The sequence below is a fragment of the Gobio gobio genome (assembly GCF_949357685.1).
Source record: "Gobio gobio genome assembly, chromosome: 23".
NCBI lineage: Eukaryota > Metazoa > Chordata > Actinopteri > Cypriniformes > Gobionidae > Gobio > Gobio gobio.
The window spans coordinates 5,419,167-5,435,394 of NC_137119.1; the positions used below are offsets into that span (position 1 = coordinate 5,419,167).

The 16,228-nt window shown below is 39.0% G+C and overlaps 1 protein-coding gene across 4 annotated transcripts in view; it reads right to left on the minus strand.

The window, feature by feature from the left end:
- fars2 (phenylalanyl-tRNA synthetase 2, mitochondrial) overlaps nucleotides 1-16,228 on the minus strand; it is a 277,814-nt gene that overhangs the window by 260,764 nt on the left and 822 nt on the right. The window contains exon 1 of one of the 4 annotated variants that reach the window (XM_079805980.1): nucleotides 15,778-16,228. This exon is cut by the window's right edge and continues 740 nt beyond it. The exons of 2 other annotated variants lie outside the window; for them this stretch is intronic. In XM_079805980.1, the coding sequence (XP_079662106.1) occupies nucleotides 15,778-15,819 (42 nt within the window). In that variant the 5' untranslated portion in view covers nucleotides 15,820-16,228. Of the gene's footprint in view, nucleotides 1-5,686; nucleotides 5,872-15,777 lie in introns of those variants that run through there. One more of the 4 variants, XM_079805979.1, reaches the window with a different exon arrangement.

Sequence of the window (16,228 nt, forward strand, 5' to 3'; positions counted from 1 at the left end):
TTCCCAACTTTCACGATCATTTTGTTCTGTCATGCCTTTGCATAATATCTTATGATTGAAATGGTTTCCAGAAAACTATAGGATACATTGAATTAAAAAAAAGGAAATTTACAGAAATAAAACATCCCAGTTGTATGAATTTATCTCAGGAGATACTGATAGCCTTTTAACGGGAAACAAATCAATTGCATTAATCAAAGACACTTTGGATGTTTAGTTAGCGGTAAGTAACTTTCTGACAGTCTCTGTCCTGTATTAATGGTCCTGTTCTCCATCTGTCCCCGAGGATGGCATTATTGTTCCCCAGTACTTTTTTCTTCTGCTCTAGACATCTTTATTATTATATTATGCATGAACTTTAGAATTCAGTATTGCCAAAAAGAACAGGATATTTTGAGAAATGCAGATTTTGTGCAAGTGTGAACAGACAACTCGGGGGAAATTTAAGCCATTCAAGATAAAAATATATCCCCTTCATATGTATAAGACAAAAAATAAAGAAATATATTTAAAGGGGCATTATGTAAGAATTGTCATGCATTAATCACATTTTGTATTGCCTATATGTGAACAGCTTGTAATGAAACTTAAAAACTAAAAAATCTTCCCTCCGGTTGTCTATGAAAGCCTGTAGACTGATTTTTATGTGAAAGACTTGGGACGTTTTTATCTGTGACCTCTTCCAATCTATGACACATGAAATTAATGCTTAAAGGGCATATTGCAGGTTAGGTTTTTTCCAAATTAATATATATCCTTGTATAAAAATACCATATGAAATGGTAATGCGGGATTTAAAATGTTTTAAAAAGACATAAGAGCACAAATTTAGTAGATAAAGTGGCTGTTTCGTTGGCTGTTTGTAAAAAAGTTTTTTTTTTCAACATCGCGTCATATCTAGTAGATAAAGACTAAATATGTCTACCCCTGAAATTGCCTCATCGATACGGCATCCTCAATAAACCTGTCTCCGGCCTGATGACTCTGATCTTTCGAATATTTCCATTTAATAACTGTTAAATCGATATGTCATCCTCAACAAACCCGTCTCCGGCGTGATGACTACGATCCTTTGAATATTCCTATTTAATAATTGTTTAATCAACACGGCATCCTCAACATTATTTTTCTATACATTGACTCACTGGAGTCTCTAACCTGCAATATGCCCTTTAAGCCCTATTCGGACGGAAATTGTTTCTCATGTGGAAGTCCATAAAAATACATTTGCATGCGACCGCAGGGATAAAACTCGTGCATTCGGATGGTGATTTACTCACAGTGGAGGAGCGAGTTTTGTGATCCGGCGCACCTGCTCACGTGCTCAATAAAATGATCATTTGCGGTCAATAAAATGTCATATGCTTTGTATAATAAGAATAAATGCATATTTAATTTAATAATAGATAAATAATATCCTAATTATTATTTAATCATTTAAATCTATTTAAAAAAAGAGAATATATAAAGAGAATTGTTTTTTTTGTCTCGTATTTTATCTCAAAATAAAGGATGTCATTTCATTCCACATGGAAAGGAGCGGAAATATATATAATATGTGAAGTTTTAGCTCAAAATACTCCACAGATCATTTTTATAGCATGTTAAAATAGTCACTTTTTGAGGGTGAGCAAAAACTTGCCGTTTTTGGGTGTGTCCCTTTAAATGCAAATGAGCTGCTGCTCATGGGCGGAGCTTCAAGAACTCCAAGAACTCCAGTTAGCAGCTCTGGTTACCTCATGCATACGGGCGATGAAACTGTTCAGCCTTTTGTGTTCAAACCGGAGTCGGACAATGATGGAGAGACTCAAGAAAAAGAGACAACATTTAGAATGAGACAGGATGTTTCTGAAAGGTTAGTTGATGAATTTATGAGTTAACTATCTTCAAGTCATTGATTAGCATATTCTGTCATGACAATCTCACCCTCTTTGTTGCATGTTCCCGGGGCGGGGTTCATGTAAATTGTAGCGTTAGTGATGTCACTAACCCGGGAGGAAGCTTGTGTAGTCCCTACCATAGATATACATAATAAAGGGCGGCGGAGTCTCTAAAGTCATCACCGGCGGCCATCTTGTCACAGGCAGGGCTGTGGTACCTGATGTAAGGCGAGTGATCTGCATGAACACAAATACTCTCATCTCACTGAAATCTTGACGGATTTACAAATGGTTTGGTTTCTTACAAACATTATTAACGTGGCTATAATTCTGGATGCTTGAACAAATTATGAATAATTTTTCATAAGTATGTAGTGTCATAACTACATCTCTGACGTTTATAACAAACTAGTTTGAAAATCGGTAGAAAATTGAGCAAGTTATGGTTATTTAAAAAGTGCAAGCACCATGAAAACAATGTTAGGAGTGTGCGAGCTGACTGTGACAAGATGGCCGCCAGACGTCGACCTCCATTGGCCAGCAGCGCGGATGAGACATCTAGCCTTTATTATGTATATCTATGGTCACAGCCGTTAGTTGTAGTCCTTAAAAAGTGATTTCTGTAAAATAAAATATCTCTCTTTGCTTTGAACTTTGAGCGTCGTAAACTTCGCAGATGCAGATTTATGCTCAAACAGCAACATTACACACTAACTAAAGTTTAAAAAGTGAAATCATAATCAACCAGCCCTTTAAAAGTCTCTCAAATCTGATTGGCGGATTGGAATATTGTTCCAGGATCAACAAAGTGTGAAATCACAACCACTGGACAGGATTCATGATTCATATTTCAGTAACATCTGTAAGGTAGTAGCAACATTTTGTGTGTGCCATTAAAAAAAAAAAAAAAAAAGGTATTCAAATTTTTTAAAATGTTCAAATTAATTTGTGCCTTAAAATTAACAAAAACGCAAAGGATTTGCTGTGCTAGCACTTAAATAACTTAAATTGAGCACTCATGAAAAACAAATACCAGAAAGACACAAAAACCCAGAGAGAAATACACATAAAACAGAACCGAAGGCGGCCTCAGCTGTCATTGAGAGGTTTGGTTTCTCATTAAGAAAGAGATCGACTGAGAGATTTGAGTGAAGAGAGAAAACGACTCTTCTCTGTTTCTCCATGATATGCAAAGTGCTGCAAGGGAAGAATGGCAGTCGGTAGAAAGAAGGAGAAACAAAGTACACTAACAAGCTGTCTGAATCTCCACAACATCTACAATGAAAACTGCATGTCATCAACATGAAAACAAGAATCATCTAACAAGACAGCCTTGCAGAAACAGCACTGATCTCTAAAGGAAATCTTTTGACACTACTTTCAAGCTTACCGTATGCACGGACAGACCTGTGCATAAATCAATGTGGTTTTGAAAAGATGGAAATTGAAGAATATTATCCAGGTGACAAACCAACACACACTCAGAACTAGGGTTGGGTACCATTTTAAAAGTATTGGTTTGGCACACCAGTATCGTAAAAAAAAATAAAAAAAAATAAAACGATAGCCAACCCTACTCAGAACAATACATCTGGCTTCTCTTTAGATTCAACTGGACATGTTTTCAGTGTTCTCTGTGCATGAAATTATAATTTAAACTAAGATTTGCGAAGAAATCATGTGCAAACTGTTAATGGAGGTACAGTAGACCATGTCAAGTTGGATAAAAGTCCATTTGGGGTAATAAAAAGCATGTTTTAACTGCAAAGATTGTCTGCCAAATAAGTCAACCGCATATTTTACCGCAAATGTGTGACCCTGGACCACAAAACCCGTCATAAGGGTCTTTTTTTTTATTATTGAGATTTGTACCTCATCTGAAAGCTTTCCTTATGGTTTGTCAGGATAGGACGATATTTGGCTATTTGAAAATCTGGAAACTAAGGGAGCACAAAAATCTAAATATTGAGAAAATCGTCTTTAAAGTTGTCCAACTGAAGTCCTAAGCAACGCATATTACTACTGATAATACATTTTGTATATATATTTGTATATATTTACAAAATATCTTCATAGAACATGATTTTTACTTAAAATCCTAATGATTTACAGCATAAAAGAAAAAATGATAATGTTGACCCATATAATGTATTGTTGGCTATTGCCACAAATATACCAGTGAGACGCATGACTGGTTTTGTGCTCCAGGGTCACATTTATGAAACATAACTTTACATGCACATCAAGATCAGTGTAATGTGTAAACATCTGCATTAGTTTAGACATGCACACCTGAAGTTTCAGTCAAAAGCTGGACATGTTTCTCAATACTGTAAAGACTTTTGGCCTATTCATACTTTTTTTTTAAGATAAAAATTATATTATCTATAAATATGCACTACTGTTTAGAAGTTTGAGGTCGGTATGATTTTTAAAAATAATTTACTGCATTTATTTGATTAAAAATACAGTAGAAGCTGTAATATTGTGAAACGCATTACAATTTAAAATAATGTTATTATTATTTATAATGACCGTTTTCTATCGAGATATTTTTATATTTATTCCTGTGATCAAAGCTGTATTCTCAGCATCATTACTTCAGTCTTCAGTGTCACACGATCCCTCAGAAATCATTCCAATATGAGGATTTGATGCTCAAGAAACATTTATGATTATTATCAGTGTTGAAAACAGTTGTGCTGCTTCATATTTTTATGGAATCTGTGATATTTTTTAAAGATTCTTTGGTGAATAGAAAGTTCAAAAGAAGACAATATATTTAAAACTGGGATGGCTAGATGGATGGATGGCCGGACGGACGGACGGATGATAGGGACGGACGGATGATAGGGATGGACGGATGGATGGATGGACGGATGGATGGATGGATGGATGGATGGATGGATGGATGGATGGATGGATGGATGGATGGATGGATGGATGGATGGATGGATGGATGGATGGATGGATGGATGGATGGATGGATGGATGGATGGATGGATGGATGGATGGATGGATGGATGGATGGATGGATGGATGGATGGATGGATGGATGGATGGATGGATGGATGGATGGATGGATGGATGGATGGATGGATGGATGGATGGATGGATGCCTTCAAAATTAAAACAGCTCAAAATAGAAAGTTTCTGAATAGAAAGTTCAAAAGAAGACAATTTATTTCAAACTGGGATGGATGGATGGATGGATGGATGGATGGATGGATGGATGGATGGATGGATGGATGGATGGATGGATGGATGGATGGATGGATGGACGGATGATAGAAGTGGGTGGGTGGATGTGTGGATGGATGTGTGGATGGATGGATGGATGTGTGGATGGATGGATGGATGGATGGATGGGTGGGTAGGTGGGTGAATGGATGCCTTCAAAAGTAAAACAGCTCAAAAGTGCATACACACAAATTTTGCTATTTTTCTGAAGTTCAATAGTGTTACAATTTGTATTTATAAAATCTTGATGTATTTATTTGTGCGCTGCTATTCTTCAGTTTCTCCTCTGCTTGGTTATAAAATGCATTTTTCAGAAAAATCAAAAAATCATCATCATCAATCTTGGCTAAATTTTTGAGCCCAAGATTTGGGCCCCACTTCCTCTTGGCTTATTTATCATCTTATGACATTATAAAAAATTTACTCTGCATTTAATTTCAAACTAGACAAATAAACACAAACAAACAAAAGCATGATCAGCTGTCATTTCTCCCTCAGTTAGTTTAGCTCCAAATTGAGAGATCAGCTCAATCAGATGACAGGATTTTACAGGCTGTTGTCCTGACCTGCCACTCGCTGGTGACCTTTCCACTCAGAGCGAGGGCCATCTGCAAACAGGACACGTCTGTGACCTTCTCCAATAGCGCTGAGGAGCACACACCCTTTAAATCCAACCTCATCTTCAACCCCCAGCCCCGCGGAGCACGACATCTCTCCACAATCATGTGTTATGAGCACAACATCGATCTCTGCAGGTCAAAGACAGACACGCTCTTCATGCTTCAGAGGCGGGAAAAGCAGGAGGAACATGCTCCTCAGAGGAGACTGAAGGCAGCTCGTGTTTTTCAGAAAGCTGACGGGGACGGGTTGATTCGTGATCCGCAGAGAATCACAATTCAAGCTGAAACCTTATGCTGAAAACACACACACACACCAGCTCTGCAAACACAACCATATTTACATCCATATTTCACTCACTCTACACTCAAAGGAGATGACCAGTGTCTCTAAATGCTCCAAAAAGGACAGTATGGGCGATATGACCAAAATCTGATATCATGATATGAGTCATTTTATCATTATTATACACTCACCTAAAGGATTATTAGGAACACCTGTTCAATTTCTTATTAATGCAATTATCTAATCAACCAATCACATGGCAGTTGCTTCAATGCATTTAGGGGTGTGGTCCTGGTCAAGACAATCTCCTGAACTCCAAACTGAATGTAGCATCTGGAGTGTCTCAATCTCTTGGGATCAAAGTGGTGAGTCGTTTGGAGAAACATCAGAGATGCTTTCCTCCAAACAGCTCTGCATATAAATTAAATCCCTGCTCCAATGGCTCCAACAAGTCTGAGTCAAATTGCACCACTGACTGGTTAATGACCAGCTAGAGTGTGACCAGAAGATACTATGATGGCCCTTTTTGAGCTTCAATCCGATTCTAATCAGCCAGGACACCTACCTCACCCTTCAGTCTAGAATGGCCGGGGAATGACCTTAACACACACATACACAAGGATTCCTCTTTATTTAGCCGTTAATTAAACTATCCCAGAAATTACATATATGATGATTTCTTAAGTATATGCATGCTCCCTATATTTCTTACGTTTGCGTGATGTAAGAGCCATCTTAAACGCTCAAAATGGCTCTGTATAGAAGATGCACTGCTTTTATGTCTTTAAACCAAGGCATGTTTGATGTCTAAAGGTTCCTCTTTCTTTCTCTTAGGGCGTTTTCACACCTACCTTGTTTGGTCCGGATTTTTGGACTTTTCAGTTTGGTCCGAATCAAAATTACAGGTGTGAAACCTCCCCCAGACCACGGTCCGGACCAAACAGACGAAATTTGTCCACTTTTAAACGTAACTAATAAAAAATAGTCAAGCAATGCGCACTGTTCAATAGTGGCGGTGATATGCGTCCGTCCGTTCATTCATTCTTGTCAAAGACGCTGACGTCAGACGCACGTCCATTTACAAACCAATCAATGTCCAGATGCAACTCACATAGATGATGACGAGTGGACGCAAGTGCGTCATGTAAAGTTCTTTAGTGCGCTCGCATGATTGCAATGTGAAACCAAACTAAAACTAATCAAATGTATAAAAAGTATCAAAACATGAACTTCGGTTCGGACCTTGGTGTGGACTTTCAGGTGTGAAAACGCCCTCAGTCAATGGTGCAAAGTATATGGTTATGAGATGTACCGTTAGTATGTTTAGTCCTTTTGGAGTGAAACGTTACCAATTCTGGCTTCAAGCAAGAACATTCCATTGAGTAATAAAGTCCGAACAAAGAAACACTCTCCCGCCTGAAATTCACACCAACGATTGGTCATATCAGGGAAGATGGGCGTAGGTTAATGGACTTTAAAGGACAGTAACACAAGCATATCTTTGCTCTGTCAACTTGCAAGGACAACAGTTGAAGACTGGAAAAATGTTGCCTGGTCTGATGAGTCTCGATTTCTGTTGAGACATTCAGATGGTGGAGTCAGAATTTGGCGTAAACAGAATGAGAACATGGATCCATCATGCCTTGTTACCACTGTGCAGGCTGGTGGTGGTGGTGTAATGGTGTGGGGGATGTTTTCTTGGCACACTTTAGGCCCCTTAGTGCCAATTGGGCATTGTTTAAATGCCACGGCCTACCTGAGCATTGTTTCTGACCATGTCCATCCCTTTATGACCACCATGTCCCCATCCTCTGATGGCTACTTCCAGCAGGATAATGCATCACAAAGCTTGAATCATTTCAAATTGGTTTCTTGAACATGACAATGAGTTCACTGAACTAAAATGGCCCCCACAGTCACCAGATCTCAACCCAATAGAGCATCTTTGGGATGTGGTGGAACGGGAGCTTCGTGCCCTGGATGTGCATCCCACAAATCTCCATCAACTGCAAGATGCTCTCCTATCAATATGGGCCAACATTTCTAAAGAATGCTTTCAGCACCTTGTTGAATCAATGCCATGTAGAATTAAGGCAGTTCTGAAGGCGAAAGGGGGTCAAACACAGTTTTAGTATGGTGTTCCTAATAATCCTTTAGGTGAGAGTATATTATAACCATGGGCGTCACTAGGCCCTTTTTAGGGGGGCTTCAGCCCCCTCCCAAACTTCTGTCCAGCCCCCCCTAAAAAAATGTGTGATTAACCTTTCAAACATACGGAACTGGCGGAACGTGTTCTTCAATCCGCTGTAGCGGCGAATAGAGCGCACGTCAGAAGCAGAGGTGTGTGCGGTGATCTGAGACTCATTGGTCTGTCACCGCTCGTCAATGTCAAAATATTTGAGAAAACCAATCAAAGAGTAGGCGGGCTTTTTGCTCACAGAAGTTGCTGAGGCTGAGCGCGAATTTTAGCAGCAGGACTCGACGTCAAGTGAGATATATGCAAGTAACTAAACTAAACATGTCATATTTGACAGCTGCTTCTTTAAGTCAGAAATGTTAAACAAATGACAAAAATATTCAGCCAAATTAATAAACTTTTGTCTAATTTTGACATTTTGATTTGAAATAAGTAATGTCATTTATAATTTAATTAACAAACAAGAAATATTAACAAAGTAATAAATGTGTGCATATTGTACATTTAATAATTCCAAATGTGGCTCTCAGTAAATAAAAAAGCTCAACTTTTTCCAGCCTGTATTGGGCATAAGATTAGTAATGAATGTGTGCATATTGTGAATTAATTGAATACATTTAGTTAGGCTACCCAGCTTTCCTGTTAGCCTTCAGTAAACTAACATGTCTACAAAAATGATTCATAAAACATATAAATATCAGTTAAACATATGTTTACTTTCTTCACTGACAAAAATGGAAAAACTTTATCAGTCATATCTGCCCACTGACATGGTTTTCAAGCTATTGTTATCTATTTTTTTAGCGTTCAGAACATTTTAAAATGCACATATGTAGATCATAGAAATCAAAATTTTCTCGAGGGGCCATGCCCCCCAAACCTCACATTTGGGATCTCAGTGATTATAAACCTGCCTACATTGTATGATTAAGGGATGTACAATATGGTCATGCAGAATAAGGCATTAATATTTGCTTTATAGGTATAAGTAATAATAAACAGCCAATATCCTAATATGCATACTAATAAGCTACTAGTTAATAGTGAGAATTGGACCCTAAACTAAAGTCTTATAATTTTTTTTTCATATCCTCACTGAGGGCTGAGCCCCCCTAAAATGAAAATCCTAGAAACGCCCCTGATTATAACAAAGACACAAATGTAAATTTGATTTCCATTGAAGCCAGTGTTTCCCCTACAATGTATTCACAGCGGCGCAGCGCCGCCGCTGGATTTTCAGCGCCACTGCAAAATCTTCACATGATCAGTAATATCACGACATTCACTTACACACTGTAAAGGAGAGAGAGAGAGATTGACGATGGCCAGAGAACTAAACAAAAATGTAGTCTGCTTACACTTACACAATCACAGGGCTGTGATATTAATCTTATTTTATTTTCGCTTCCAAGTATTATAAAAAGAAGATATGAGGTAAAACTATTATAAACTATGCTTGCGCATCGTCTAGCACAACTTCCTTCCCTTCACAGCGCGCGCTGTCATTTCTCCCCAACAAACATGCATTTGACGTCAGATTCAGCACAATCTGCGATTGTTGTCAAATGCACTCTCCACTTTGGCTGAATTGCAGAACGTGTTTGATTAAATGAAAAGCACAATAATCAGCGCAATAGACGCTGTTTCCAAATTCAAGGCGTGTGTGTGTGTGTGTGTGTGTGTCCGCACGCTGCGAAACGGACCGACTTGCACATATGCTTCGTTTGCGCGACTAAACCATCAAATACACAACAAAATAGCCTATATCTCAAAATGACAGGCTTGGAGAGTATTCACTTAAACAGTTTAGCTTAAATGGGCGTAAATAGTTGGGAGAAATTAATGGGAGAATGATATTAGATCTGCGTCTTAAAGGGGCAGCATCTAATAATAAACCTGGTGACGATTGAGCCAATAATGTGAATCAAACAACAAAAGGCAAAGAGAAAATTTACTTGCAGCTCTTGTATGATTTGTGATGCTCTTAAATTTAAATTTTTTTATATACCTTTTTATTAATCATTCATATATATATATATATATAATTTGATTAATAAAAAGGTTAAAAAAACCATCATGTAATAATATTTCACAATGTTTTTTTTCCCGGTATTTTTTATTAAATAAATGCAGGCTTGATAAGCATGAGACTTTGCAAAAGCATAAAATAGTATCCAAACACTTTTTTTTACTTTTTTTTTTTACATATTGCCCCTTTCTTACATTTGAGCCCTTGCCCCTTAGGAACTTTTCGCACGTCCCTGCAGGTTATTGAAGTAAAATAGGCTATAAGCTAGTCACCTTTTAAACTAATAAAAAGCTTAATTTGGATTTTAATGTTTAAAATGTCTATTTCTATCCACAAAACTTGCCAAAAATCATGGTTTAAGGGGTTATTTTTATTGTATTTATTCTGGAGGTGCATGCCCCCGGACCCCCCGACGCGCGGCTTGGTAACAACCACCGGTACGTAACAGCACCGCTGCTGAAAACAATTCTAGGGGAAACACTGGAAGCGAATGAAGTGCGGTTTCACGTTAGTGTCAGTGAACCGCCGCAGTTCCGGTCCAGAAACACGATAGCACAGAGCGGATCTTGTGATCGAGTCGGTCCAGAGATAATACAAATGGGAATACAAACATTTTATTTGCTGTTGTCTCCCGTTCACCACATTGTTAAATGTGCCAATAGTATATAACGGATGCATGAAGTACATCACACACAGAAGTCACACACACAGTAACCTCCTAAAAAAAAAAAAAAAAAAAAAAACTTTCCTTTCCTCTTTCCCTCCCTACTCTAGCCTGTGCTACACTGAGAAATGTACACGGACTAAGTATTTCAGGCACTTGTTGCGCTCACTCGACTCTTCACGACCAATCGCTTATTGTACCCACAAGTTGTAAGTCGCTTTGGATAAAAGCGTCTGCTAAATGCATAAATGTAAATGTAAGTCACTTTCAAATTGGGGTGCACAATATTTTATTAGGCAAATCGTGTCGCCAACACTAGTTTACAGCTCTTTAAACTGGACACACTCATAAAAGCACCAAATGCACCAACAGTCATCAGTGTCTTAATTCAACAGAGCTTAACCCTGCTGAATCAGAAAAAAACATTCAATTTACTGATGGCAGTCGTAAAAACCTCTCATAACATCTCGCAGAGATTTTAACACGTCGCAGTGACATTCATTGGAGATGTGACTTACTTCACTTCACACTTTAATTTTAGAACAAGGATCTTCAAGCATCCACTCTTCACAAGACATATGATTCCCTTAGCCAGCATTTCACACACAAATTATTGGAAGCTCTTAAACTTGCAGATCTATACCTCAGATCTGCAGCCAAATCCATGGGTCGATTGATCTGATGGGTTTCTGAAGAAAGCAGCCTGAAAACTAAAGGCTCCAAGAAGCTGAAGGATCATGGCTTCATTTTACATCACATGCTAAACAGATTAAAGTACAGTTTGTTGATTTGCAACTGTCTGCTTATTAGCAACAGCGCTATCTACTTGATAGGTTTTAGCTCAAGACGGAAGGGGAAAGTGGGAAATTGGAAGCCACTGACAACAACAAAGGCCCGATATACTTCAAGGAAAATCTAAGAATTGTTGTCGCCTAATTAGGACCCGAAATAGAAAAATATTAAGTCTGCTTTTTAAAACAAAGAAAAGGAGGATGCAGTTAATTCATTTCAAATTTTGTCACAGATTGTACTGGACACCAAAGAAACGCTTCCTCATTAAATTATCTGCCAATCCCTACTGTAGTTTTTGTCCCTACCAACAAGAGGGAACATTCATGCATATGGTCTGGGAATGTGAGAAGGTTTATGAGTTTTGGGAAACGATCTCATCAATACTGTCTGATATGATAGGAAAAGAGATACCAGTTCAACCAGTTGTGTTCCTTCTAAACAATGACTCCAATTTAGGTTTCACCGAGCTACAAAGAAGGATTTGGCTGGCTGGACTAACCTCTGCCAAAAAGATAATTGCGCAAAGATGGCTTCCTCCCAATACTTTATCTGTGCGACACTGGCTATTTCAGTTTCATGATATAGTAATGTTCGAACTTTCAACCGCCAGAATAAATAAAGCTAGAGCATCAACCCTTGAGGCTTGGGAAGCTGCGGCAGATGAGTTGACAGAAAAGCTTCAAGATGGTAGAATCTTATTTCGTGATATAGTGTGGACTCTCAAACCTCTGATGATCTTTACGTTACTCTACTTATCCTAAGTTTCTCATATTGCAGACTGTATCTGTATTTATTTATTTGTTTGTTTAATTTAATTTATTATTACAATAATTTTTATTTTATTTTACTATGCAGATGTATATGTGAATATTATTTAGTTTTGATTGCAATTTTATGTAAAGGATCAGTGGCCTGGACCTTGGGGACCGCTGGAGGGTGGGAGGGGGGTCACCTCTCTGTTTGTTTTATTCTGAAGAAAACTATGGACAACTGTATGTGACCCTATTTATGCAAAAAAAAAAAAAAAAAAAAAAATTGATCCAAAAAAAAAGAAAGAAAAGGAGGATGGGAAATATGCAACAACAGTGGGAGCCTGTATATTCGAGGGCCAGCTAGTAGTCGCTGTGCGAGTAAACCTCACTCCTCTGATCTCAAGAGAAGCTCTAGCGACTGACGTTAGGGGTTGCAGCCTTTAGCCTCCTTGTTAGAGCAACTGACTCTTATTACCAGCAGACCCGAGTTCGAGTCCTACTTTGAGCGGGTGGTTCGAACTGGAGGGGTTACATACGCATATCAAAAGATTAAATCCAATCAGAAGCTTATGACATATAAACTCGCACATCAACCCGATCACCTTATTTATTAGCGTTCATGTAAAGTGAAGGCAGTCTGCAGAGCTGAAGCGTTCGTCTGATATGAGGTGATATATTTGCATAAATACCGCTCGGTTTCTCTCAGAAACCGATCGTTTCGTGTCTTAAAGGGTTAGTTCACCCAAAAATGAAAATTCTGTCATTAATTACTCACCCTCATGTCGTTCGACACCCGTAAGACCTCCGTTCATCTTCGGAACACAAATGAAGATATTTTAGTGTAAAGCTGATGCTGAGAAAGGCTTCAGATAGGCCTCCATTGGCATTCAGTACATTTACACTCACAACACCCATAAAAGGCACTTAAAACGTTGTTACAAAGTCCATCTCACCACAGTGGCTCTACAATAATTTTACGATGCGACGACAATAGTTTTTGTGCGCAAAAAAAAAAATCGAAATAACGACTTTATCCAGCTTGTTCTTGTCTTCCGTGTGTGCCTCCACGACGCATGCGCGAGAATATGACGCAGATCCGGCGTTCGGACACATGACCCAGAAGCGATTTGTTTACAAGCAGAGGAAGACGCGCGTGTCTAAGCTGTTGGATTCTACATTGATCGTGCTTTAGGTCTCGGCGTAGTTCTCAAAATCGGGCTTAAGTGTGCATTTCATGGATTCCCGAACGCCGGCGCTACGTCATATTCTAGCGCATGCGTCGTGGAGGCACACGCGGAAGACAAGAAGTCGTTGAATAAAGTCGTTATTTTGATTTTTTTTGCACACAAAAACTATTGGCGTCGCTGCGTTAAATTATTGTAGAGTCACTGTGGTGAGATGGACTTTATAACGACGTTTTAAGTGCCTTTTATGGGTTTTGTGAGTTTAAATGTACTGAATGCCAATGGAGGCCTATCTGAAGCCTTTCTCAGCCATCAGCTTTCAACAAAAATAACTTCATTTGTGTTCCGAAGATGAACGGAGGTCTTACGGGTGTCGAACGACATGAGGGTGAGTAATTAATGACAGAATTTTCATTTTTGGGTGAACTAACCCTTTAAGACATCAATGTGTCGTCACGAGCCGCGGGGTTTAATTTGAAGTTGTCTGTCCATGTTTTTTTTTACTCTAATAGAATTCGACCCCATTGACAAGCATTATATGAGTGACACACAGCAACGGTTGGAGTTAAAAATCTTCATTTGTGTTCTACTGAAGAAACGAAGACACCTACATCTTGGATGCCTTAGGAGTAAGCAGAAAAACATCAAATTTTCGTTTTTGGGTGAACTATTCCTTTAAAGGAACACACCACTTTTTTTGAAAATAGGCTCATTTTACAAGTCCACCTAGAGTTAAATAGTTGAGTTTTACCGTTTTTGAATCCATTCAGCCGATCTTTGTATCTGGCGGTAGCACTTTTAGCATAGCTTAGCATACATCATTGATTCTGATCAGTCCAATAGCATCTCATTCAAAAAATGACCAAAGACACTTTCAATATTTTTCCTATTTAAAACTTGACTCTTCTACAGTTACATCGTGTGCTAAGACAAACTGAAAAAGAAAAGTTGCAATTTTCAACACCTATATGGCTAGGAACTACTTTCTCATTCCTGCGTAATAGTCGGGGATCTTCGCGGCCGTACCATGGCTGCAGCGGCGCAATGATTTGTTGGTATTCTGTGAAACATGGTGGTAGTTACACCTTCGACTTAAGGTGCAGAGCCACTTGTCCGTGTAACACTTCTGTCGCTCCGCACTCCACTTTATTCCTATGGGTGACGTCAAGCGACTTTAACCCGCCCGCAAAGCATTCCAGGAAGGCGGCGAAAAGAAAAAGCTGGCCGAAGCTCAACTTTATGCAAATGAATCCGTTGAACGCGACGCAACTATCCAATAGAAGTAGAGCACATGGAGACGGGGGGGAAGTCTCTCGCTGGTCCTTTGTTTTTCATTCCCCTATGGCTCAAACGCACGCCCATAGCGGTAAACTTGAGGAACGCCCATCAACATACGCTTGAGGGGAAGCGTCACAACACCACACTTCAGTCGTGCCGCGAAAGTGGATCTGTATCGTCACTGTCACAGCCCTGTACAACACACAGAACCATGGCTAATCACACAGGTAAATCCACAACACAATTTGTCGGCTGCAAGCCTGAAAATTTCTCTGCAACTACACAAACTTATATTAGTGCTGGTCACATTGAAAGTTACCTAGCTGGGGGCTACTTTCAGCCACTGTAATATCATTGCGCCGCTGCACTCATGGGACGGCTCAAAGTTCCTTGATCATTACGCAGGAATGAGAGTATAGTCCCTAGCCATATCGGCCTAGAAAATCACAACTTTTCATTTTCTGTTGGTCTTAGTACACAATGTAACTATACACATCACAACATGTAAATAGGAAAATGTTGGCGTTATTTTGTCTCTTATTGAGCAGTAGGCTAGCTGGAGCCATTTGCCTCCAGTCTTTGTGCTAAGCTAGGCTAGCGGTGGGTGCGTCAGACAGAGTTATGGCACAGAGATGAGAATGGTATGCATCGTCGAATAAGCTAAAGTACGGTGAATAAGCTAAAGTCAAACAAAGTCGGTGTGTTCCTTTAAAGCTACACTGTGTAACTTTTTTAGTTTATTCTTAGCTAAAAACATTTAGTTCTTTCAAAAATATATGTGCTCATTAATGTATATTTACTTCTTTCAAGTAATAAAGTATTCTCGTAAGTTTATAATATGCCATTGAAAATACATACGGGTAAGGGGTTCGAATGCCGGTCGCCATGTTGCCCCTCCATCTTGAAAGTACATTAGCCAAAGAGGGACATACCCGTAAATTCAAGCTTCGCCTTTCGCGTTTTAACACTCGATGGCACCGTGTCGAAGTCGAACTGGAAGCCATATTAATCTTGCACTAAATCGGCCACTGTAGGAGTTAACACGAAATCGGAATTGAGAGGAAGAGAAACTAATATTCACTGGATGATCATATACCTTTTCACCGCTAGATGGGGGAAAATATCACACAGTGTAGCTTTAAAGGCACAATATATAATTGTTCGCCACTAGAGGACGATTATTCAAAATGAAGGCGTAGCTTGATGAGGACTTGATTTGGCGGAGCTTTTATTCTACCACAGACAAGTCTTCCGCTTCTTAGACTAACTGTGTTGAGCTTGAGCAATGATTCGTTTTCGGTCACTGAAT